This window comes from Pyrus communis, chromosome 10 (assembly GCF_041283825.1).
Source record: "Pyrus communis isolate YQ-2024b chromosome 10, ASM4128382v1, whole genome shotgun sequence".
Classification (NCBI taxonomy): domain Eukaryota; kingdom Viridiplantae; phylum Streptophyta; class Magnoliopsida; order Rosales; family Rosaceae; genus Pyrus; species Pyrus communis.
The window spans coordinates 32,704,765-32,728,936 of record NC_142574.1 but is presented as its reverse complement, the minus strand read 5'-3'; the positions used below and the strand labels follow the sequence as shown (position 1 = coordinate 32,728,936).

General features: G+C 37.3%; 4 protein-coding genes and 2 pseudogenes across 5 annotated transcripts; 1 reads left to right on the top strand and 5 right to left on the bottom strand.

Annotated features, from left to right (window-relative positions):
- Positions 1-715: 715 nt before the first annotated feature.
- On the bottom strand, positions 716-1,299 carry LOC148693943 (putative splicing factor 3A subunit 1 pseudogene; annotated as a pseudogene).
- Positions 1,300-1,856: 557 nt separating this feature from the next.
- On the bottom strand, positions 1,857-5,494 carry LOC137728636 (putative splicing factor 3A subunit 1 pseudogene; annotated as a pseudogene).
- A 3,682-nt stretch (positions 5,495-9,176) lies between these two features.
- Positions 9,177-14,098, top strand: LOC137729220 (protein SHOU4-like). 2 transcript variants are annotated; one of them, XM_068468081.2, is made up of 4 exons: positions 9,177-10,172; positions 12,673-12,810; positions 13,098-13,309; positions 13,418-14,098. In XM_068468081.2, exons 1-4 carry the CDS (start codon positions 9,426-9,428, stop codon positions 13,608-13,610), a joined length of 1,290 nt encoding a protein of 429 aa, XP_068324182.2. In that variant the 5' UTR covers positions 9,177-9,425; the 3' UTR covers positions 13,611-14,098. The 2 variants fall into 2 exon arrangements, with proteins under 2 accessions (XP_068324182.2, XP_068324183.2); XM_068468082.2 differs by lacking the exon at positions 12,673-12,810 and having other exon boundaries at positions 9,184-10,172.
- Positions 14,099-14,500: 402 nt separating this feature from the next.
- Positions 14,501-16,818, bottom strand: LOC137728984 (tropinone reductase-like 3). Its single transcript, XM_068467801.2, has 6 exons — positions 16,462-16,818; positions 15,772-15,888; positions 15,386-15,520; positions 15,069-15,197; positions 14,874-14,975; positions 14,501-14,772 (listed from the first exon to the last, which is right to left on the bottom strand). Exons 1-6 carry the CDS (start codon positions 16,597-16,599, stop codon positions 14,623-14,625), a joined length of 771 nt encoding a protein of 256 aa, XP_068323902.1. The 5' UTR covers positions 16,600-16,818; the 3' UTR covers positions 14,501-14,622.
- Positions 16,819-17,205: 387 nt separating this feature from the next.
- LOC137730274 (EH domain-containing protein 2) lies at positions 17,206-21,216 on the bottom strand. Its single transcript, XM_068469335.2, has 16 exons — positions 20,921-21,216; positions 20,739-20,818; positions 20,281-20,349; positions 20,123-20,177; positions 19,949-20,004; positions 19,823-19,862; positions 19,687-19,742; positions 19,315-19,428; positions 19,060-19,162; positions 18,923-18,972; positions 18,658-18,786; positions 18,279-18,530; positions 18,109-18,188; positions 17,885-18,011; positions 17,612-17,755; positions 17,206-17,518 (listed from the first exon to the last, which is right to left on the bottom strand). Exons 1-16 carry the CDS (start codon positions 21,003-21,005, stop codon positions 17,333-17,335), a joined length of 1,626 nt encoding a protein of 541 aa, XP_068325436.2. The 5' UTR covers positions 21,006-21,216; the 3' UTR covers positions 17,206-17,332.
- A 661-nt stretch (positions 21,217-21,877) lies between these two features.
- On the bottom strand, positions 21,878-23,845 carry LOC137728635 (RPM1-interacting protein 4-like). The gene is made up of 4 exons (XM_068467366.2): positions 23,840-23,845; positions 22,534-23,052; positions 22,102-22,299; positions 21,878-21,994 (listed from the first exon to the last, which is right to left on the bottom strand). Exons 1-4 carry the CDS (start codon positions 23,843-23,845, stop codon positions 21,965-21,967), a joined length of 753 nt encoding a protein of 250 aa, XP_068323467.2. The 3' UTR covers positions 21,878-21,964.
- Positions 23,846-24,172: the final 327 nt, after the last annotated feature.

The following is a 24,172-nucleotide window of genomic DNA, read 5'->3' as shown; positions in this document are numbered from 1 at the left end:
AATCTTCTTCATATCCAGATTAATATATCCTTTGATTCTTGAAGAAAACTTTGATGGCTCTGATTTATGTCAACATTATACCAGGTATAATACTTGGAGCGCTAAAATTAAATACTCATCCCACAACTTTATTCCAAACTTAAGGAAAAAAGAGTGGGTGTGGGGTGGGAAGCTGAGGGAGAGAGAAGAAAGTGTTGTCTTCTCATTTCAAAATAATTCTTTAGGAAATTAGGAGTACAAAGCAATCATTCTTAGGTTTTGGAATCAGATTAAAGAGCAAGCATGCATATAAAGAAATGAATATTACCTAAATTTAATGTGCTGATATGATCGTTGGAATTAGATTAAAGAGTTTATATTCCGCTACTTGTCACAAGAACATGAGTGGTTCTCAGCAGTTGATGTTTTTCAGAGTTTACATAAATCAAACCCGGCCATGGCATTGCCATCAGTGTTGATCTAACCGGTTCCACGGACCATTTTATGTGTCCGAACAGGCACAGAGATATCAAAACCATAAAACCAAATATTTCCAAGAGGAAGAACCTGCATTGCGAAAAAGGAACAGTAATCAAATATACAAGCAAACGACTACGTATGGCTAAAGGAAATAGGAACTAATCAATCTACTTCCCATTCTCCTTGAGAGAGAATTGCCGATACGCCAAATTTGCATTAGATACGATAACCAGCGTCTAAAGACAACAATAACACCTTCAGAATAAAATCATCTTATTAATGCATGATCGACAGATAATCCACCATATAAGCAGCAAATAAAACAGAATCAAAGAGTTTAACATGAGATATTGTGTATTCTCACTGTAACGAAAAAATTTCCAGCAAGAAGCTTAATCGTCCTGGTCACCATATCCGATCACCTCTTTCTTCCACCACGCTTTCGTACTGAAAGGGTAAGTGTTTCTCCAGCTCCAACAATGTAGTAAGCAAGCGACAAATTGTCCTTGAGAAAGCCCGGTTTTCCACTCAGTTTCCGTTTATTTGCAGGAAGCTGAATCTCCGTGGAAATTTTTTCTTTCAGCTTAACAACAGATTCAGACAAAGACTGCACTGTAATCTCCAAAAATTGCCCCTTCAGATCACCTTCATTGGCACTGGGGACAGAAACTCTGATGCAAACAGGTCCCCGATGCTGTGCCAGAAACCGATCTTCCGGAATAAGCATATATATTTGATGTGAATTACATGAGCACTTCACAACCATATAGTTGTAATGTAATTTTTTCTCGTGGATCCGATTGCTTATAAGGGGACTTGACCCCTTTGTATAAGCCATAGGTGAACCCAAAACGTCCTAAGCTCTTAATTCTCTCAACCCTATCAATTATTGCGTCGACATGGAGAAGAAGTGACATTTATTCAGAGCTACTTTGTATAATTTCTCGAGTTAACATGTAACGAGCACAACACTCATTAGAAAGTGGTTGAAAAGCACTTATGTTCTTGGTGATGGCCTACATGTAGTTCTGTGTTGGCGCTTGAATAGACATGTCTCTGAAGCTTCGTGCCAGAAAGTTGTTAAGTATGATAACTGGCTTGAGCAGTCAGAAAGTACTTTAAATTCTACACTCATCTCTTCTTATCAATAGACAATTAAGGGCTATGAGTGGTCATTTGACACAATCATCTTTATTTTCGTAGTGGCCTCTGTCATCGGGGTTTCTTTGGCTAGCTTGCATAACCAACGTCTTGATCTTCTTATCCTTTATTGGGCTTTCTATTCAGCCCAAAAACACTATATATTATCTTAATAAATCTAAAAAACCATGCGTTAACCATTGTCAAGCTTCTGCCGCTTTGGCTTGGGCTCTTCTGTAAGTGGTGGACGGGCTTCTTCAGGTGGTGGTGGTGGAGGCATGACCTGAGGCAAAGGCGGCGGTGGCATCAATTGCATTGTAGGTAAAGGAAGAGGGAGAGGAATACAGGCACGGGGAACTTGCATGGGGTTTAAAATACGGGACTGTGTTTAGAGGAACACAAGGTTTCAATGTCGGACCAGGTGGCGGGGGAAGAGTACGAGCTGAAGGCACATTCAGTTTTGGAGGAGGTGCTGTAGGACCGGGAAGGTTCCTTGCATCATTGTTAAGAACATAATTTTGTTTAAAGCCAATGGTTCCAGTGTGACCATCCCATATGACCTGCTTTTCTTGCTCATCTTTCTTTTTTTCGATCTCAACCCTGACAGCATTAGAAACCTCTTCCTCTGTGGTACCAAAAATATCAGGACGGGTTCTTGCAAGTCCCATAATGTTCCTTGAGATTTCGTCATCCTGAGCAAGAGTAGTATCCCTAATCTTAGCAAACATCCTCTCTTTCTGCTCTTTGAATTTCGGATCAATGAGAGAAATCCTCGTGTATTCAGACATCTCACTGATTGGAATAAGCTCCCGGTGATTGGCGAAACAACATACTTCTTTGCGTCTCTCTCGGCACGAATCCCCTCCTCTGGTCTCCTCCAGTTCTTCACAACTCTCATCGGTTCTTCTACGTCCTTTGTCGCCAACCCCTCTTCAACAAGCTGCATCTCTTCGTCATCCATTTCCATTTCAATCTCCTTATCAAACTCGACAACATCTTCTTCCGTATCCGTGACCCTGATCCTCCTAGAAACCTCCTCAACCGTCATCGGAGAAGGTAAATACTCATCCTCATTGTCCACAAAATCTACTCTCTCAACGACCACAAAATCAAACCAATCAATCATAGCCATTTGGATCCTTTCCCGCTCAATCTCATCCTCCACCTTCCGCCTTTCCTTCTCTTGTGACTGCTCCCACTCCAGCCGTTTGCACACCGTTCAAGCACGGTTTCCATGTCTGCAACACTTCTCCTAAGCTTCTCTGTTAAACCCTCCGGTGGCATCAACACCTTCGAATACGCATCAGCAAGAGAGGTGAAAAACGCAAACATCACGCTGCCCGGCTTCAGAAAACTGAACTGGGAGTTCTTGATTTCCCTGCTTGTCAATCCCGCCAAAAATGACTTCCCGTTTCGAGCCATGAACTGGGCTGTCAGCTTAACAATGTCCAACTCTTCCCCAGTAATCCCTTCCGGAATCCGAACAGCATACTGCTCAGCTTCCGGTGTCTCGAATGCCTCTTGCACCGTTTTAAACTGGGCAGAGGGATCAGGCGTTGGTGACCCTGCTCCACCATCTGAGGCGGGAGCCGGTGGCGCCGCCAACTCTGGCGCGGCAGAGTCTGCATGTTGCTGATTCCGGTCCCGGAATTCAGACAACCGATGCTGATAATACGCATGGTAAGGACTTAAAGAACTCAAAAAGTCGAACTTCGAATTTCCAGAATTTTCAGCGACGATTCTTTTCACGAATTCGGGTCCGTTTTTCGCCACGAAGTGCGCGGTTTTGTCGACGATGGTTCTGATGTCTTGGGGAGGACGTATGACGCCGATAATCCTAGTGTGCGACGTCGTTTTGGATTCCGAAATGGCAAGCGTGAAGCTTCAATCGGAAGCAGGATCCCTTGACAGCGACATTGAAACGTCGGAATCGATTTTCTGAATCTCTCGAGAAGTTCGGTACCGATCGAAAGAGCGAATCGAACCCGGACGGAATTCGAACACCGGAATCGAAAAACGGAAACAATTTGTAATCTTTTGAAGCAAAACGAATAAATTGTTGCAAATTCTAGAGAGAGAAAGTAGCTTGGGGTTTATGATCGCTGCTCTTCTGGGTTCTGAAAGCAAGAACGAACTGCTGAACTTATAATTCACATTGTTTATATACAGATATTTGGATACTAATTACCGTAGGAAATCCAGAATCCTAATTCCTAATGGAATCAAGTTTCAAATGGGAGATACAAAACAGTAGTGATTTTGCAGAAACAGCCCAACAAGTCTGATACCTCTTTCTCAAAGCCCGCTAAAACATAGGCCCAAAAAGGAAGGCTTTTTTTTTTTTTTTTTTTTTTTTTGAATAAACAATATTATCTATACAAAATATGAGGGACGTGGACTTAGCCTCACAGTGGGCTTCTCTTCTCTCTTGATTTCTTGGCATGTTCATTTCACTTATATGGAATGGTTATTCCAATTATTCACGTCCTTAACTTCTCGGTGTTTACTAATACATATAAAATAGTGAGATTAACTAATCAACTACTTGATTATGTACCCATTCCTTCTCGTTTAAACATATAAAATAGTGAGATTAAATCACAACTTTCTCGTTTAAAGTAAGTACATATTGTTGTTGAGCTCAAAATTGAGAAATCAATAAAAATCAATATGGTCAATTCTTGGTTGGTTCAGGATGTAAAGCTAGATTATAAACCAAAGGATTTGAGTGGTTCACCCCTAAAGATGAGCTATGTCCATTGTAATGATTTGATATATATTTGATGTGAATTACATGAGCACTTCACAACCATATAGTTGTAATGTAATTTTCTTCTTGTGGATCCGACCGCTTATAAGGGGACCTGACCCCTTTGTATAAGTCATAAGTGAGCCCAAAACGTCCTAAGCTCTTAATTCTCTCAACCCTATCATTTATTGCGTCGAACATGGAGAATAAGTGACGTTTATTCAAAGCTACTTGTATAATTTCTCGCGTTAACGTGTAACGAGCACAACACTTAATAGAAAGTGGCTGAAAAGCACTTTACCCGAGGCTATGTTTGACAATATTCATATCCATTCATAGACTTATGTTCTTGGTGATGGCCTACACGTAGTTTTGTGTTGGCGGCTAAATGGATCTGTCTCTGGAGCTTCGTGCCAGAAAGTTGTTAAGTATGATAACTGGCTTGAACAGTCAGAAAGTACTTTAAATTCTACACTCATCTCTTCTTACCAATAGACAATTAAGGGCTATGAGTGGTCGTTTGACACAATCATCTTTATTTTCGTAGTGGCCTCTGTCATCGGGGTTTCTCTGGCTAGCTTGCATGACCAGCGTCTTGATCTTCTTATTCTTTAGTGGGCTCTCTATTCGGCCCGAAAACATTATATATTATCTTAATAAATCTAAAAAGACTATGTGTTAATCATTGTCACTAAATAAAAATTTTGTCATGTACCAACAAGAAAATTACTAAATAAGAGGAAGTAGGATTCTCTCATTTCTTATTACCACCCCCTCCTCTTAGGGTTGAAAAAAAATTTCGAAAATCCCAAATCAAAACGAAAAAATCCCACACCCAAACCAAAATTATCCCGAACTTATCCCGTACCGAAAAATACTGAAATATTAATTATGGGATTGGTTTCCAGATTTTATTTATTCGGTATCTCGAAATCCCGAAATCCTCTTTTCCTCTGATTTATGTTCCTACTTCCAGCGCTACCAAAAAAAAAAAAAAAAAGATTGGCATACAAATAAAACCAATGCCAGAACCGTAAAAAGAAAAGTTCTCTCCTCCGTGAGAGCTTTCTCTCCGCCGTGAGAGCCCTCCTCTGTGAGCGTATTTCTCTTCTTGGTGAGAGTCTGATCGAGAAACCTTGAACACATTTCAGTTCCTGTCTTTAATTCATTGACCAACCTTCTGACGCCTTCAACTCCCTCAACAACCCCACCTAAATCCCCACCTTAACAAATCCACCTACATCCCGCACTAAAACCTTGTCTGTATGCACCCAACCCCTTATACTCTTAAATTCCCAAATCTTTGAATCCAGATTTGCCCTGGTGGGTCAGGTTTGGAGAGTTGTGGGGATGGGACAGCTAATCACTCCTCTATCCGCAGAAGGATTCAGGAAGGAAGCAACCCTAGCTAATTACAGATCTGACGACTATGGCAATCAGACTCGAAGTAATTAACCCCACCTCTCCGGAGAAGTAATTACCCCCAACTACCCAAGGCTATCAAGGCAGAGACAGATATTCATATCACCAACGGATCTAGCAGTTTGAATTAGGGATTTACGATTTTGGGCCTCTGATTATTTCTGGATTTGGATTTCTAGATTAATTTTCTCTGGATTTTTTGATTAATATTATGTGGATTTGGTTGATTGGATTTCTGGATTTGCATGGTCAATTTCTCCTATTTGATTTCTGGATTTGTATGTTCGAATTCTGCAGGTCTTAAGGCAATTTATGCATTGGTCAGTACGCATTGGTCACTATTTCGGGAATTCCTATTTGTCTCGAAATCCTAAAATTATTTCGGGTTTTCAAAAATTTGGTTTAAAATCGATCTTGAAATTAAGATTCTTGAAAACTTCGGTTTGGAAATCAGGATGTGATTTTCGGTTCATTATCCCTTACCGAACCAACTGTACCTTCTCTCACACTCTTCTTTTTGTTGAGAAAATTTTTTATTTTTGTTTTTGAAATAGAAGAAGAAAGGAAGAGAGTGATAGAGAATGTGGGGCGGAAATTTTTTTATTTAATTAGAGATATATTAGAATTACATGTAGATGATTCTTTGAAAAAAACAATAAAATTTGATTGTATAAAATTATATTTGTCTCGTATTTTTTATTCATATTCTGTTTTAATCATAGGCTAAATCTGGTAATTTTATAAAATTTTGATTGATAAAGAATGTTTTATTAATTAGTATAATCATTTAAATAAGATATGATTGAAGGAAAGAAAAATTAGGAAGGCAGAAAACCTTTTCTAAAAGAGTACGATTACTCATAACGAGCCCCTAAAATATACCATCATCGTATCTGAGTGAAATTTTCTAATTGGTCAAATCAATCAAATGATCATCTGATTGATGACAGCATATTCAATGTCTATGTGCATTATGGTCATGAGGCCATCAGTCATGTCATATGCATTGTTATTGCATGAAACATGCATGAGCTCCAAATTACCAAACTCTCCTTCTCTGTCGCACCCATTATTTTCCCTCCACCGACAACTTTCTTAATTAATACCTTTATAATTAAGAAAAACTAATGAAAATGATTTAAATTTTTTTAATTTTATAGATAAGGACAAAATAAAGGATAAAGTAAATAGTACCATTATTGATTTTTTAGTGTAAAAATATGATTTATCGTTAAAATGAACAGTATTGGAAGTTTTTTGTTAAAATTCCCTTATAATTATAGGTGCTTTCCTTAATAGGACACTAATCGGCTTCCCTATATGTCATTATTGTACTTCAGATAGCATTTATAGCTTAATTACAAAGTGCCTATTTAAATATAAAATGATTCCGTCCAAGAAATATGTGTATATATATGGGTCAGATTCGTGATACCAATTCTTTTACACAAATTTTGACACAAGTTTTTGTGAGGCTCACTTTATAATATATTTTAACAATTTAAAGTATCTATCTTTTAAGTCTTCCATAAAAGATTATGTTCATAAAAAAATCATCAAAATCTGAAAACCATATTACTATTGGATTAAGAGTTTAGGATTTCTTTGCATGACCGTATTCGTCCATTTTGTTCATCATAAATGAATGTCTTAATGATTTGGGATTTATCTAATTTTTCGTAAGGATGATCTATGAATAATGTTATAAAAGATAAATTTTTAAATCATTAAAATACCTTACGAAGTGAGTTCACAAAAATCAATATAAAGAATTGTGTAAAAAAAGTATCGTCACGGATGTATTTGCATATATATATATATATATATAATTGTTCAATCAAAATATATTGCTACTAAAAGCAACTCATCGTCTAACTATAGTTAATATACATTTGCATTTAATATATTTAATAATTCACTAATGCTATAATTATGTTAAACCTAATCATCGTTCTTTCGTTTTGATGTACGATGATTGCTGTTGTTTGTTCCAATAAGTAGATTGAAGAGACGCTCAAGTTTCTCCTTTTATCATGATTTTTTTCTTTCTCCATAATTTTTTCAAACAACGAATGTTTGAATTAAAATTGCGTATTTGTTCATAGTTTTTACGAACAAGTTGTGGAATGACATTCTGGCTATCCGTTATACATTTTAATTTACTTTTGGTCAAGCTCGCAATTGGGCCGATTACATTGCTTTCTAGGCTTAATTAAAATTAGAAAACCTTAAGTAGTAAAAAAGAAAATTAATGAAAATGACTTGCAAACTTTGAGTTTTAACAATAAGGACAAAATAAAGGTAAAATGAATGGTACCATGATTGACTTTTTAGTGTAAAAATATGATTTTTTATTAAAATGAACAGTACCGGAAGTTTTTCGTTAAAATTATTTAAGTAAAAATGTAGCTCAGTATCAATGTGGTCTAGCAGTCCATAATCCAACATTATCATATTTATTCGGCCCAAACATCTGGAGCTCAGACCAATTTTACCGTCCTAAAAGCAAACTTTAATCTTGAAGAAGACTAAAGAATAAAGGACGGAAAGATGCAAAGCTACTACAAAGTACTAAGCCACAGGTAGCGTAATTAGAAAAAGATACAGCAAACAAACCTACTTTCCAAATAAGGACGCAATTGCAAGCATAGAGGAAGAGAATCCCTTGCAAAAGAAAAAGGGGAGAAGCTTTACGGCCATGACAAACTATCGATTCCAATTCCTATGTCTGGTTTTGGCCCACCGTAACATGAAATTACCAAATTACCCTTTTCGAAAATTAAGGTTGGTAATGACTTGTTATTCTTTGATCTCAAAATAAATAAATAAATAAATTTGCTATTCTTGGTGGAAACTTGACCAAGAGTATGGTTGTTAGAGATCAATATCATATGGACTATTTGATGTAGAACAATGTTGTAGTGAATCGTTTATTACATGTGAGTTGATTCTGACCGTTAATATATTGTGATAGTGTTGTTAGGATGACTACTCATGCTAGTGTGAGATGGTTCTGACTTTTAATGCAATGTAAGAAGACTAGCACAACGACTACCAATGCATTGCTTATACAACAAGCATTAGTGGAATTCGCAAATTAATACATTACAAGAAGAATTATCCGATGCTATTCATATGCGCATGAGTTGATCGTAACTGTTAATACATTGCAAGAAAAAACTGCCACTACGACTACTAATGTGCGTTTGGCCTGGTAAGATTGCCCTAGGAACTAACTCTGTACCTACAAATTTATATATAAATGACTGTCGCTAATATTAACTTAGACTTTACCACCTTTGGTATAATATAGTATCGAGTGGAGTCGGTGAGCTAGGCAACAAAGATTGAGGGGGTAAAAGGGTAAAATCCAAGGCTACTTGGTGAGTGAGTGTGTGGTGGGCGCATAACAAGAGCCATCATCAAAATAGGGAAAAACCCAATCGAGTAACATCGCTGTATCGACATCTGAAGACAGCGGACACACACATCGTTATCACAAAACCTCAGACCCATTTCAGTCATTTGAGTCACCTCCTCCCTCGAACTCCCACCATCACCGTTCACACCCACACGCCACTCTCTCTCTCTCCTCACTTGCAACTCTAACGTCTGCAGCTGCTGCTGCTACTTCCTCTCTGTAAAAACCCCAAAAATGAGCAGTCGAATCCCATCTCACCAGCTCAGCAGCGGGCTGGTGGTGTCGGGCCGGCCCGAACAGCAGCTAAAAGAGCGCCAACCGACAATGGCGTCGCGCGCCGTCCCATACACTGGCGGTGATGTGAAGAAATCTGGAGAGCTAGGCAAAATGTTCGACATCCAAATTGCCGATCATCCTCTTTCTGCCCCATCCAGCGGACCTCCTCCTCTTTCCAAGCTCTCAGGCTCACGCCCGTCTTCCTCCTCCCAACACAACAGCGGATCCGTTCGATCGGGACCCAACTCCGGTCAGATTTCTAAGAAATCCTCAGGCCCCTTGACTCCACAGCTCCAGGTAACTGGCCTTATCACCTCCGGGCCGTTGGGCTCGGGCCCACTAAGTTCCGGGGCCAGAAGGTCGTCCGGTCAGCTGGAACACACTGGCTCGATGAGCAAAGTGCTGTATGGTTCGTCGGTGACCACTTTGAGCGAGGAGGTGAAAGTGGAGTTTCGGGTGTCGAAAGTGGCGGTTTGGGTGTTCATGGTGGTGGCGGCAATGGGGTTGCTGGTGGGTGGGTTTCTGATGGTGGCCGTCAAGAAATGGGTGATGTTGGTGGCGGTGGCGCTCTTTCTGGTGCCGGTGCTGGTGGTTGTTGTCTGGAATTGTGTTTGGGGAAGAAAAGGGCTGCTAGGGTTTGTGAGGAGGTACCCAGATGCTGAGCTCAGAGGTGCCATTGACGGACAGTACGTCAAGGTTACTGGGGTAATCACTCTCCCCATCTCTCTCAGATTTTCCTTTCCTTTTTCATATTTATTTATTTAGTTGCTTGCCCGCTCTTAAAATAATTGGGTTCTCTTGCTATTTAAATTAGATACTTTCCCAGTTTATTATTGATAGGATTTTTCCCACTCCATAAATACGGTTAAATTACATAAAGATATTCATGATAGGCCAAGGCAAAACCAGGGTTAAATCACGTAGAAATATTTTTAAGAGAACAATATTAATGTTACTGTAATATAAACGGCTCAACTAAAGTCGATCCCCACAAAGGCTAATATAAAGAACTTTCGTTAGGGAGAAAATCAATGTGAGAAGCACTAGGGTAGCCGTCACCATTAACACTCTTATATAGTCATACCAGCTTATGAGTTAACACATGCAAATTTGCAAAAATATAGAAAACACCCTTGTAGTATAAAGAACAAATTGTCAAAAGCTCCTCGTCCGAGTTCTCCAAGAAAAGAAACAAAACGTATTGAACCCTAAGGCAAGACTTGCTATATATAAAGAAAACTAGAAAATCATAATCCTACCAAAAATAGGTCTCCCAATAAATCTGGAAAACCAAATAAAATAATATAACTAGAATATACATTCATATTCTACTTTGGTAACTGGGTAGCCAGAAAGTCACACATTTTCAAACCAAATATGCATAAAATCAAGCATGCAAGTTGGCGTTGGAAAGCTTAAGATGCCCCCTTCAACTTTGAAGAAGGAATTTTTCTAAAATATGTCATCTTCAATAACTTAGCGTCCAAACAATTCAAAAGCGTCAGTCTGCCAGCACTTCGTATTTGCCTCCATTTAATTGTCACAATCAAGGTTAAGAATTAATGGCTGAAAATTTGACATAATCAACTTCACTTCTTAAGGAATCGGCTTCAAATGGAATCACTCCAAAATCCCATCATTTTCTGTAATTCTTAGCCATTTGATCGTGACAATTAAATGAAGTCAGATGCCCAGTGCTGATAGATTGACGTTTTGAGATTGTTTGGACGTAAGTCTGTCAAGATGACTTTTTTGGAGGAAATTTCCTTCTATAAAGTTGGAAACAACATCTCAAGCTTTCAATTGATATCTCTTGGGACTGAACTCAAACTACTTTGGTCGGTCAAAAGGTCGAATTTCTGTGCAGTCCAAATACCCGTTAAATGAGGAATGTATTTTTCAATTTTATTATTTTATTTAGTTTTCCAGATTTGTTGGGTGACTTGGTTTAGGTAGGATTTGTATTGATTTGGTATTTATAGCTGAGTCTTAGCCTTATGGTTTCTCATGCACGACTTTGCTTTGAGAACTCGGTTTAGAGAGCTTGATGATTTGTACTTCATTATACAAGGGTGTTTTTCCTGTATTTTCATCTTAATAATTTTTTATATTTAATTATGACTATGAGTTACCAATTATCTAGCTTAGCATGAATATATAGTTTCTTTTCAATTTACATATGATGTTATGCATGCTTGCTTTGAAGTGTCAATAACTGATTTTAAACTATGTATATGTTTTAATGCTTAGCTACCATTAAGATGTTTAGGCAAGTAATTGGATGCAATTTTTGTTGAAATATCACCCTAAAATTGGTTAATGCTTTCTTGTGATTGATAATTGTAAGTTCACTTAAGGTGAATGTCACGCTTTTAAGGGTTGCATGGTTTTTCAAACGTTTTTCACAAAACTTAATGAGTCTTGCATGTTTATTTTTATCTGAAAGCCATAGACAGATTGCATGTTAGATATACGTTATAGTTTGAATGCCACAAGTATAATGCATTAGGAAAACCTAACCTTCAAAGTTAGGGTTTTTAGTTTTTAATGTTTTACTTATTTTCATTTGTTCTTTTAATTCACTCTTCCAACTTTCTAAATTTTGTATTAAATAGGTAATTAAGAATTGTGTTTTGAGTACAAGTTATTTATGCCAGAGAATGACCTTGCTTGAGCCGCTTGCAATACAATTACCTTTTCTCTTGCAAGTATTTTTATGTGATTTAACCCCATTTATGCAGGTAGCTACTATATTTAAGCCTTTTGTTTAATGCAACATTTATAGTTTTGCGTTGAAGACATTCTGGGTCAATTGTTTGATTTTGACAAAGGCTAATGTAAGGAGGTTGGATTATCACAGTCAATTGGAATGTTTCCAATTGTGTATTGTAGATATACGGGCATTTGGTACGACCTAGGAATTACATTTATCACTAGCAGAGAAGTTAAAAGTAAAACAATATTGCAGAAGCGGATTAGGTCAGTTGGCAGTGACAGTGTGTCTGCCCCTTTGCACTCATCACTCGAGTTTAATCTCCCTCCATGTAGATTAGGGTTGATTAAAATGTCGCCATGCAAAAAATGTGAAACAATCTTGGATGTCACCATAGTAGTAGCTCTTTTATTCTAGTATGATGGTTTGGTTTTATTCTTCTATGCTTGTGTTTCATATCGTGGTAATATATGTGGATATTTCTGCATGTAGGTTGTTACCTGTGGCAGTATTCCGTTGGAATCGTCCTACCAAAGAGTACCTAGGTGTGTATATGTTTCCACAGAGTTGTGTGAATCTAAGGGATGCTGTGTGCACAAGTCAGAGAATAAAAAATCTAGACATTCAGAGGTTAGTTGTCAGAATATTTGTGCTTATGTGCCCTTAGTTGCGTTCAGTGTCAAAGTTTGGCCGACGATGATTTGTGATAAAGATTTGTAACTAATGCACTCACCGATCTGACAGGGCTCTGAGAAGTGAAACCTAGTAGTTACATACATGTATATAGATATGAACACCATTGCTTTGTCTTTTGTAAATGTTTTACACCACAAAAAAGAATGCATATGCAATTCTTTGTGCAAAGATTTCAATCAGGCTGGAATTTTAAAAACTAATTTTATGTTTCTTTTGAACAGAAATATGTGTCTGACTTCTACTTATCAGACTTCCAATCGGGTTTAAGAGCATTAGTGAAAGCTGGCTATGGAGCCAAGGTTGCCCCATTCGTAAAACCAGCAACTGTGGTGGATGTGACAAAGGAAAACAGAGAGCTGTCTCCAAGTTTTTTGCGCTGGCTTGGTGAACGCAACCTCTCTGCTGATTACCGCATAATGCGTCTCAAAGAAGGGTATGCTGCAGTTTTTTTGTCTAGTCATACTTTGTGCATGATCATACAAATTGTGAGGTTCTGGCGTTTACAATTTATAGGATTTTAAGAGTGTTTCTTCTTCGTCAGGTATATTAAAGAGGGCAGCACTGTAAGTGTGATGGGGGTTGTCAGACGCCACGATAATGTGGTCATGATTGTCCCTCCAACGGAGCCTGTCTCAACAGGCTTTCAATGGTTTCGCTGCCTTCTCCCAACCTATGTTGACGGTCTCATTCTGACATGCGATGATAATCAGAATGCTGATGTGGTTCCTGTGTAGATATATTCAGTTCCGTGATAGTTTTGTTTAGAAATGGGTTTGGCATGTGAAAATATGAAGGCTGAAACCGAAGGAAAAAACCACACAACAACTGGTCTGTTCTTTCCTTTCGCGGTTAAGTGTATGTAAGCCTAAAGATGCAGTTCAGAAAGACTGAAGATACTGTGAAGGAAGTAATGTAATAGGGCAACAAGGCTCTACTACTACCCTTTTGAAGAAGTTTGTAGATGATGTAACGTCGGAAATCTGGATGTTCTGTTCGTCGGAAATCTGGATGCTCTGATTTCATGTACATATGTCATAGCTTCATAGTGTGCCCAAAGGGGTTCCGGCTGCCTTTCTTGACTTTCATCTGATGCTCCATTTTAGTACAAAAAGTAGTACCTAGGGTTTCTGTGGTTTCCTTTTTTGTTCTCGTGTATTTGTATTTCATCCTGTAATATGTATTGTTTGTGACAAGAAGAGTAATGTTGATATTCTTTTTAGCATGGGATTGTATAGTGTTAATGTTTCGTGCCAGAGGACTTTAGTGCAAAAACAAGCACAGTGGCCTTCTAAGATTCATACAGCTGACCTCAGTGGGATGACGTTTTGTTATTGTTGTTGTAATGTTCGTATCAAAGATTGTAAATGCAAAAATTACGCTCCGTTGTGAGATTTATATGCATTATTATATTTTGGAAATTTTAACGAAAAACTCCTGGTATTGTTTACTTTAACGAAAAACCACATTTTTACATTAAAAAATCAATCCTGGTACTATTCATTTTATCCTTTATTTTGTCCTTATCGTTAAAACTCAAAATTTTCAAACCCTTTTCATTAGTTTTCCTTCATATTTTTCGATATCAGATTGGAAAGAATGACCGTACATTATGAGATAGCGAAAATTAAAGTCGAAAATCAATAGCAGTGAATCTTATTGATATTTACTTCAAGGTCTAATGCCAATTATGAAAAACATCTGTTCTTGTAGTGATTAGAGCAAAGAACATGTCGATAAAGAAGGGAATTAGAGTCGAGAGGGCATCCCTCCTGCCACGACTATAGTTTCTCCTGTTATGTAAGAAGCATCATCAGATGCCAAAAAGGCAGCGGCAGCAGCCATGTCTCCAGTGGTGCCGAGCCTCTTGAGCAACGTGTTCTCCTCGAGGGACTTCCTCTGCAACAAAATACCATTCGAGTTCAGTCAACCACGAAGGTGAAAGCCCTTTACCCAAGATCCGTTGTAAAGGAACTGTATATATGCATGTATATACTTACCACAGCATCATTTTCTGTAATGTATGAAGCAAAGTTTGTAGGAACAAAACCCGGAGCAACACAATTTACGCGTGTATCTGGCGCCATATCACCAGCAAGGGCCTAAAACAAGACCAGCAAAGAATGAGAAGAAGAAAATGTGTGGCTTCTGGAGTAGAAGAAACAAACGGCATAAGACATGAACCACCTACATACCTTGGTTAGCCCAAGAAGGGCTGTTTTAGTGACCCCATACATAGCCATGGCAGCTCCTGGTGGATTGTAGCCAGCAATTGAGGAAATGATAACAACAGAAGAACCCTTTGTCAAGTGCGGCGACGCATCCTGCAAAAATAATCTAATACTATAACCTAGCATACTACACCAGACATTTATGCACATCGAAAATGTGAGGAGAGGACAAAATAAGTCATATAAAAGTTTATCTCAGCAACTGTTTAAGGATCAAGCAGAAAATTTCCATCAGAAAAGAGCTCATGACTGCTCAATCATGTCTTCCTATGACATTTTACCTTGAGAAGAAGTATAGTAGCTTTGACGTTGATTTCCCATAGCTTGTCAAGCACAGATTCTTGGGTTTGCAATATGGGGTCAACTGATGGATTGGCAGCTGCATTTGATACTACCACATCTATTTTTCCATATTTCTGCAAACAAACCAGTAAAATTCATCGTTTAGTAAAATGGCATTGAAGAATCATTGAGACGGAGAAAGTGATTGTTTATGAGAAACAGAGATCATCTCCTTTCGAAGGTGAGTTAGATCAGAGGTTTTAATCAAGTATAATTCATTATGACATCGTAGCAGTCTACTATATCTACCAGCTTTTGGATGTGTATTTCCCGTCTTGCTTCGATAGTAGACACAAAAAATCATGGATTCAACAAATGTTCTTACCTGCACAGTCTTGTTGATGAGATTCTTCCTTTGTTGCTCATTTGAAACGTGGCACACGACTCCCAACGCTTCAATTCCTTGAGCTTTAAGTTTCTCAACTGCTTCATCAACGTTTTTCTGGAACAATTTGATCAAGCACGAAAAAATATTTGCCCCATCACAACCATTAAAAAACAGCATAAAACTCAATTACCACTTGCTGCTTATGGAAGATAGCAAAAGAAGCAAAATTTGTGATTCAAACATGTACGATTTAGATTGATTGAAGTTCATGGTATGCAATATTTCACTAATTCTTCCTCTCTTCATTTTCCCCGGAAATGGGTGGGAAAAAACATCTAAAACTTCTCCATTTTAAGAAGCTAAATGTTCGTGTCGGACTGCTTCTGTAGAAAGCACTTACGATATAGAATGCTTTTATTAAAAACATATAGAAATTTTCTTAAACGCGCTTGGTGCAATACTTCTCGCAAACGTAGTCAGAAGTGCTTTCGGCGGTGAGAAAGCACTTTTATCCAGAAGCCGTCCGAAACATTTAATTTCATTTTCAGCAACAAGACATAACGAAATTCAGGGGTTCATTTTTCGATCCCAATTTCCACAGAAACCCGAAAGAAATCAAATTTAACTAAAATTGAAGAACAAAGTCTAAGATTCTTTCAGAAGAATTGATGAGTGTCGGAGACTGACCTGCTTGCGGGATGAGATGACGACGGAGGCGCCTTCCAAACCGAGGCGCTCGGCGATGCCGAACCCGATGCCCTGAGTGGATGCCGTCACAATCGCTACTTTGCCTTCGAACCTCCTCCCAATCTTCGATTTCTCCATTTTTCTTGGGTTTCTCCGTAAACCAGACGGACTTGTTTATTTAGCTAAGCAAAGCCTTCTGCCCTTTTTTGTATTTACTGACAATTACGAGTGCGATTCTCGCCGAATCTTTTTTATGGGGATTTTAGGATACTCAAATTAGTTTATTGTACATCGTATAGTAAAAAATTATTATAAATTTTTTTATTTAAAATTTACTATAAACAATACTAACAAAAACTGATCGCATAATATACAATGAACGAATATAATTAAAAGATTTCCAAGATCCTCTCTTGACAATTATTGCCACGCTGAGCGATTAAGAAACTAATTACATATGGACTCGTTCGCAATTGTATTTTAAATAACTACTAAAAGCAATTTTGATAAAAATATTTTTGAAATCAAATTTCAATAAAAATTTCAGTTGATTATCAAAAAACACTAAAATACTTATTGCAAGAAGTACATATACGTTTCTTCTTCAAAATCAATTTCCCTGAACATTTTCAAACAAGCCTATAGTAATTATTTAATTTACTACAACAAAACGTTATTAGTCATGTTGGTTATAACGTCCAAGTTTAAATTCTCCTTTTTAACAATATTTCAAGCTAATGATTATTTAGCTTAAGAAAGGTTAAAACTTTGATTATTAACCTCAAACCATCTCTTCCATACCCATGAAGAATGCAATCTCTCAAAAGTACTCAACTAAAAATAAACAGCAACAATCAAATATTAATCTCTATCAATTGTAGGGATTTCTGAATTTCTTCAGGAGCTCAGGTATGTCATAGCCAAGCATGTCATCCACAGCTTGAATCATTTTCGGCTTCAACTTGTCGAATTTATCGATGCTGTAGCCGCCCAACACCTCCCGAAAGTGCTCCACGTCTGGAAAGTCGCCAGCCGGTAAATGGAAGTCCCTCTGAACCTGTTTTTTTTGGAAAAATTAACCAGCAGAGTAAGCATGCTTCCAAAGATACAGATTTAAAGATCGAGGAGTGTTGTTTAAGAATCGATATACCTTTGCAAATTCTTCCTCGAGGTTATCGATGAGTTTTCGCTGAGCCTTAGATTTTCCCATCACAGCAGGCATCTCTTTCTTCAGATGACTCATTATGTAGGCATGAATTTTAGCAGCTCTAGCACGTTTTACAAATTCATTGATCTGCAACATACGAAGTAATAGATTTTGGGATTCAAACGCAATGCGCGCAAGAAGAGCAACCAAGCCTTCTTTCGTATATCAACCAAAACAAAATCAAGAAAGATCGAAATGGGAAGCATATAATCTTACCCGGCGATCACATGCTTTCTTCGGTATATCAACCAGATCGGATAGGAGGTCATCTTGTTCTTTTTCAAACAGTTCTTTACCGATAGGGCCAACAACTCCTTCATTGACAGGCTTATCATTGAATGAGCTGCAAAGCCATGAAGAAATACCAATATTCGATCAAGATCAATTACACATCGAAAACAATCCCAAAGAATTGACAAATTGGAAAAAAGAAAGCCTACCCGATATAAACACGCACAACCTCCGGAGTATTCAAAACTTTTCCAAGCGACCACATCAGTGCCCCATAAACTCTCATCAGCTTCAGTGTATAAACGAAAAGTTAATAACTTGAAATTTTGCTTTCAACAAAAGTATAATGAATGCAATATAAAATAGAGGTGCATCTCACTTGTTGAGTATCAACTTGATCAGCTTTATTCAAGACCACTCGAATCTTGTCATCATGACCACGTAGAGATGAAATAACACGCTTAAACTCGTCGCTGATGTCGAGCTTATGAGGATCAAACAGAAGAAGAATGACATCACATTTTGCTGCAAACCATGATATAGCACCAGTGAAATCGTAGCTCCTTTGTGTTCGTTGCTTTTCTCCAGATAGAACTCCAGGGGTGTCCACAAATGTAATTTCATCTAGCAACTATAACAAAAAAAAAAAAAAAAAAAAAAAAAAAAAAAGGGTTAAAACACTCCAAGAGGAAGATTATGGTGACAAAATCAACGGAAATGCTATACAAATAGAGGATTATAAAAATTTCAAAACTCACTGGATGTGGCATTTGTGAACACTCAAATTTTGACAAAAATGCACCTCCGAAAGTTGTTAGACCACTGAAAGGCATGTCTGCATGAACAGCTATAGTATTTCCAGGAATACTCCTCTCATCAGGTCCAGACTGAGAATCGAATTGTGATCAACAATTAGAAATTACCAAAAAAATTTAACATACAATATAAAATTCAGAGTGTACAAAGAAATAATGATAAACTTGATAGACTTTTAGAAGGAAACCAGGTGGTTAGCAATTATACCATCACTACAACGAATCTATCTGTAGTAGGTTCTGGTCCAATGTGAGCTCCTGTTCCAACAAGCGAATGTTAAGCCCTTCAATGCTAAGGTTGCCAATTATTCATTTCAAAAATAAAATGGAGATACCTTAACCAACCTGGATAGTCGCATCGTAACAAATGTTTAATAAATGTTGTTTTCCCTGTTGAATACTGACCCAAAAGCATGACCATGGGTTTAGCATCAAAATCACTATTAGTCTGCAAAGAAATAAATCAGCCATATGTTTAGCAAATGTACTATCTAAACGAAACAGTGCAAAGAAGAGCAAAAGGATATTTGATTCCCCAACACACTATGAAGAATAAAGAGGTGAACTATACATCCAAAAACATATAGAAAATCCACTCACCAACGATGGAGAGGCAAAATCGTTGAAACGATATGCAAGCTCCAAGGGCTTTAGTTTCTCATTGTACAATCTCTTCAAGCCATCAACGATAGAAGTCACAGCATTAGGAGGGAGCTGAAGAAAAATGTTAAAATAGTCAGCCAATAAGGAAGGAGAACATATCCCTCCATAAATATGTAAAAACAGTTTGATCTATAGATGACAAAAAAGATAATATGTAATATTCGATGAATTAGAATACAGAAGAAACTAACTCCTTGCAATCAAATAAATAAAGAAACTCGTTAAGGAGATTGTTTAATTCATGAAAAAACATACGACGAGTATAAAAATACAGCAGTAATCAATTGCACAATGGATATCTGGTCTTACTTTCTTTGCTGATTTTGAACCAAACCGCTGAACTGATGGTTGAAATTGAGCGGTTCCTACATCATTGCCAAGGAAGACAATCAGTACAAGATTATAACAAGTACATTCCCAAAAAAGTTGGATCGATTTTTCTAACCATTTACTTCAACTCCATATGTTGTTAAACTCTTGGTTTTCTGTCAGTACAGAATCGAGAAAATAGTAAGTGAAAGTCACAATGTATGATATAAAATCAAAAGGGAGGTAAAAGGAAGACACTCACGGCTATCAAATCATCCAAACCTTCTATAACTGGAGGTTTAATGTTTTCCCAGTCAACTGCAATTGAACATGAATAACTTGAGGCACAAAATGAATGAGACCTAGATAAAATGTATATGTTGGTTCTTCCATAGTTACGAAAACAGAAAATACGATATTAAATGGAGATTCTTGCCTGCGGTTTTGAGGACGTCTGGGCTTAGTTCATGTTCTTGTGCCAAGGAAATCATCTACCAAATTCAACCACACATGAGGGTAAGATTCTATTACAATTCTCAATAGCTAATAAAGCATACACTAATCAAGAAATACATCCCAAAAATCATGCACAACCTGCATTGCAGTAATGAACTCTGAAAACCCCAAAAATCCCTGTCGTTTCGTGTCAGCAATCGCCCAAACCTTGAATGATAAATGAGAAAACAAAAGGTGAGTTCCAAACAATCATACCTAATCCCAAACACAATCAAATTAACTTCCAATCATATCGATCTGAGGGCAAAACCATACAATCATACTTTCCTAGTCGAACATAATAGTTTCGGTACTATTTACGGAAGAGAGAAAAGCATTTTCATTTCTCACAACCAAAACCACTTTTGACTGTGATTGACACAATATATAGAAGTGCTTCTGAGCACCAGTAATGTGCTTTCAAATAAGTATTTAGACTTTTATAAAAATTTCAAAGTGTTTTTACCAAAAGCACTTATGAGCAAAAGTGACTTCTACATAAGCAATCCCTATAAATAAAGAAAACTATGAGCCTGCTATCGCAAAAGAATGAAAACCTGCTTGAGTTCTTCTCGAGAAAGCTTCGACATGGCGAAGAACTTGGTGGCTTCGTTTCCAGTAATACGGCCATCGCCATCTAACAATCAGAGCAATACGATTAACAGGCAACCGATCAGAAGTTCAAAACCAAACTTTTAATCAAAAATTTGCGAAAGAAAAAGAGGATAACATATTTCACCGGAATCAACCAAGTTGAACCACTCCTGGTAAATCTTCTGATGCTCTTTCGGGCACACACCGGTCGGACCCGATCCAATCTCCATTCGGACGAAAACAGGAGGAACTTCACTCAGAAATTTGAAAACAAGAGAGAGAGGGGGGGGAAGAGGGAGAGAGAGAGTGTGAGTGAATTTTCTCTGTTTTCGTAACAGCTTTTGGCGCTTGGGTTTTTATTTCCAAGGCAATGGCAAACGGCGTCGCATTGGGGTCGTGGGGGGCCAGGGTCGCTGTGGAGCGACACGCATGATTTTGATTGACTTTTAACGGTTGGGCGATGTGAAAATCATGGTGATGGAGCTGGATATTGAAAGTGGGCCCCATCGGGGCTCGACGGGATATAATCGGGCCGTTGGCGTAATGGAGCACAATATGAGATGATGGGGCCTCTTGTAGGGCATTCTGACCTACCATAATTTTGAATTTGGGTAACGACGAACAATAACATAATTTGAAGTTTTGAACTTTAATTTCGAGCGCCATTTAATTTCGATTACTTTTTATTTTGTTGGATAATAATTTTTCAAAACAACATCAATAAAATTTTATCTCACTAAATAAGGTTGATTGTATGATTTTTAAAACGTTAATGCAGCGTCAAATATTTCTTTAGATCAAAGTACTTCATGTTTTAAAAAAAAAAAACTTTGAATAGCAACTCTACTGTAAACAAACTCGATTCAAATATACTTCCATTAATTCTTCCAACAAAAAAAAAAAAAAATACTTACATTAACAAAATAGAATGCAAGAAATTCTTTATCAACATAAATATTACGCACATGAAATCATAACATAACCAAAGAAAATTAAACACATAACAATAAGGAATAATTGTTGCATAAAAAATGAACAATTACTAATTACTCAGTAACGACGACGAAATTTTCATTAAAAAAAAAGAAAAAAATAATAAACTGTCCGGTCTCAGAGAAACTAGAGAATAATTGAGTTTCTTTATCTTGCCATAAAAGGACCAAAGCATGATCATCTCAATGTCATTGCCCTATTTACTTGAAAATATGCAGCACCAACTCTGCGCAAGAACATAAGGAAAATTTATGTATTAACAGTAATTTGTCGATGAAATTTTAAACTGTTGAGAATATGTAATTACGATACTTTGTTTGGCCGCAAAATTACCTTTGATTTGGAAGGCGATTTTCCACTTTTATTTGCGCTGTTGAGATTGTTGCGTGCTTGCTGAGGCACATTTGGGAACTTTGATGCAGTTTTCTTTTCTTCTTTCACTCGTTCAAATATGTAAGTAAAACCTTCACCAGATTGGGGATCTTCTTCATCCCAATCCCCAAATTTGGGTATTGAAGCTACTCTAGTATGCTGTCACATTACAAATCTTGCATACTTTAGCAATGAATTCTATGTAAGTGGGACGATCACAATTTACGAGCTATAATATAACAGTTGACGATAAGTACTATGTTACATAAAAATAAGGTATAACATTAGTAAATTGATATGTGTTTTATGACATTAACGGATTGATAACACCATTTGACAGTGACAAGGTTTTATCAATCCGTTACTGTAGAGAGAAAAATGAAGAGAACTTACAGTATCGTGTTGAATATGATTACTGGACTGATGAGTGCTACTGCCAGTACTTTTAGGCTTGCTCTGGGAATTGGAAGCGCTATGACTACGATCACTTCCTGAGGAAGCCAAGCTACTTTTTCTATCAGATCTCTCACGGAGGCGTCTCGGTTGTTGCTGCAAGAGCGAATAATCAGAGTTGCTCCTTTCGCTGCCAGACTCCGATGTGTAACTCTTGCGGCTCCCTCCAGAAACCCTATGCTCATGCGCAATGCCATGTCGCTGATGCGCACGGTGGCTATTGTCTCCTTCAGTTTGGCGTACTTTTTCGCTTGAGGTTCGTGGTTTGCTGCTCGAACTCGTGGATATGTAAGCAGGTTGTGCGGCGGAGGACTTGAGCATGCTCTTGAAGGCCTCTGGGTTGTCTTCGGGATCATTTGGATTTCCCTTCACTCCATTTTTACGAGCACTTTCAAAACATGCAGTGTATGATATGTTGTCACTGTCCCAGTCCCCAAACTTTGGGACATGGGTTTTTTTCTGCAACAAATTAATCTTTTTAATATTGTTTCTTACAACAACAAAAATCTTCCACGAGGACTTCCATGAATCGAGATGACATTGTAATTATATTCTGTACAATTCGCCCAACGTTATATAAGAAGTTAAAACACATGATAGTGTGTGGTTTGCATCGTCAACAGCGATGGCGTTGTAAATAAGTTTTCAAATTATTCTCATATAAAGAATCAAGGAAACTTGACTAAAATGATAAAACTTTATATCACGATTGTTGAACTACTAGTCAAAAAATTAAAGATCCAACGACATAAAAATCAAGGGATCTTGACTAAAATGATAAAACATTATATCACAATTGTTGAACTGCTAGTCAAAATTAAAGATCAAACGACACAAAAACCAAATATCAACAAATTAATAATCAATGACTGACCAAATATAGCAATCAAATATTGACAAGACACTGAAACTGATCACTTTACAATTGAGATTTGAAAATTGATCATTTTAGACAATTTCCTAAAAATAAAATTCAATATGATTTTAGTCAAACATTGGATAGCATCAAAGATTTTCTAATTAGGATCAATCAACAAAGATTGTCAGCATTTATCAATTCAAAAACCTCCTTTACGGTATGAATTAATCTAATATATGGCCCTAAAATCATAATATATATACAAATCATGATCAATTTCTTCAAAAATGAAAAAAATACAGTTAGTAGCTATAAGGCAAATTGTAATACTGAATAAAGTATAATATACAGTAAGAATTTCAATACTAAAAACAGAAAATAACTTACGGCCATAATATCAGGTGAATAAATTGTGCAGAAATAAGTCCTTAAGAAGAAGAGGAACAACAACAAGTGGAGGGGAAGACGAAAACTATAGAAGAAGGGCGATTGATCCGATTACTTGTTGTTTTCATAAAATATATCCCGTACGCGTTTCGAGCACCAAGAAAATTGGGGGACATGGACGTGCCTTAGAAAATTGCCGATCCGATGGTTACAAAGTTTGCTAAGCGTGTAAACCTTTTCAAAGCCTCGACAAACAGTGTATTTGTTTGCTAGCTTATACTATAAGTTCAATTTATTCATAAAAAAAAGCTCCTATAGGTGATTTTTATTTTT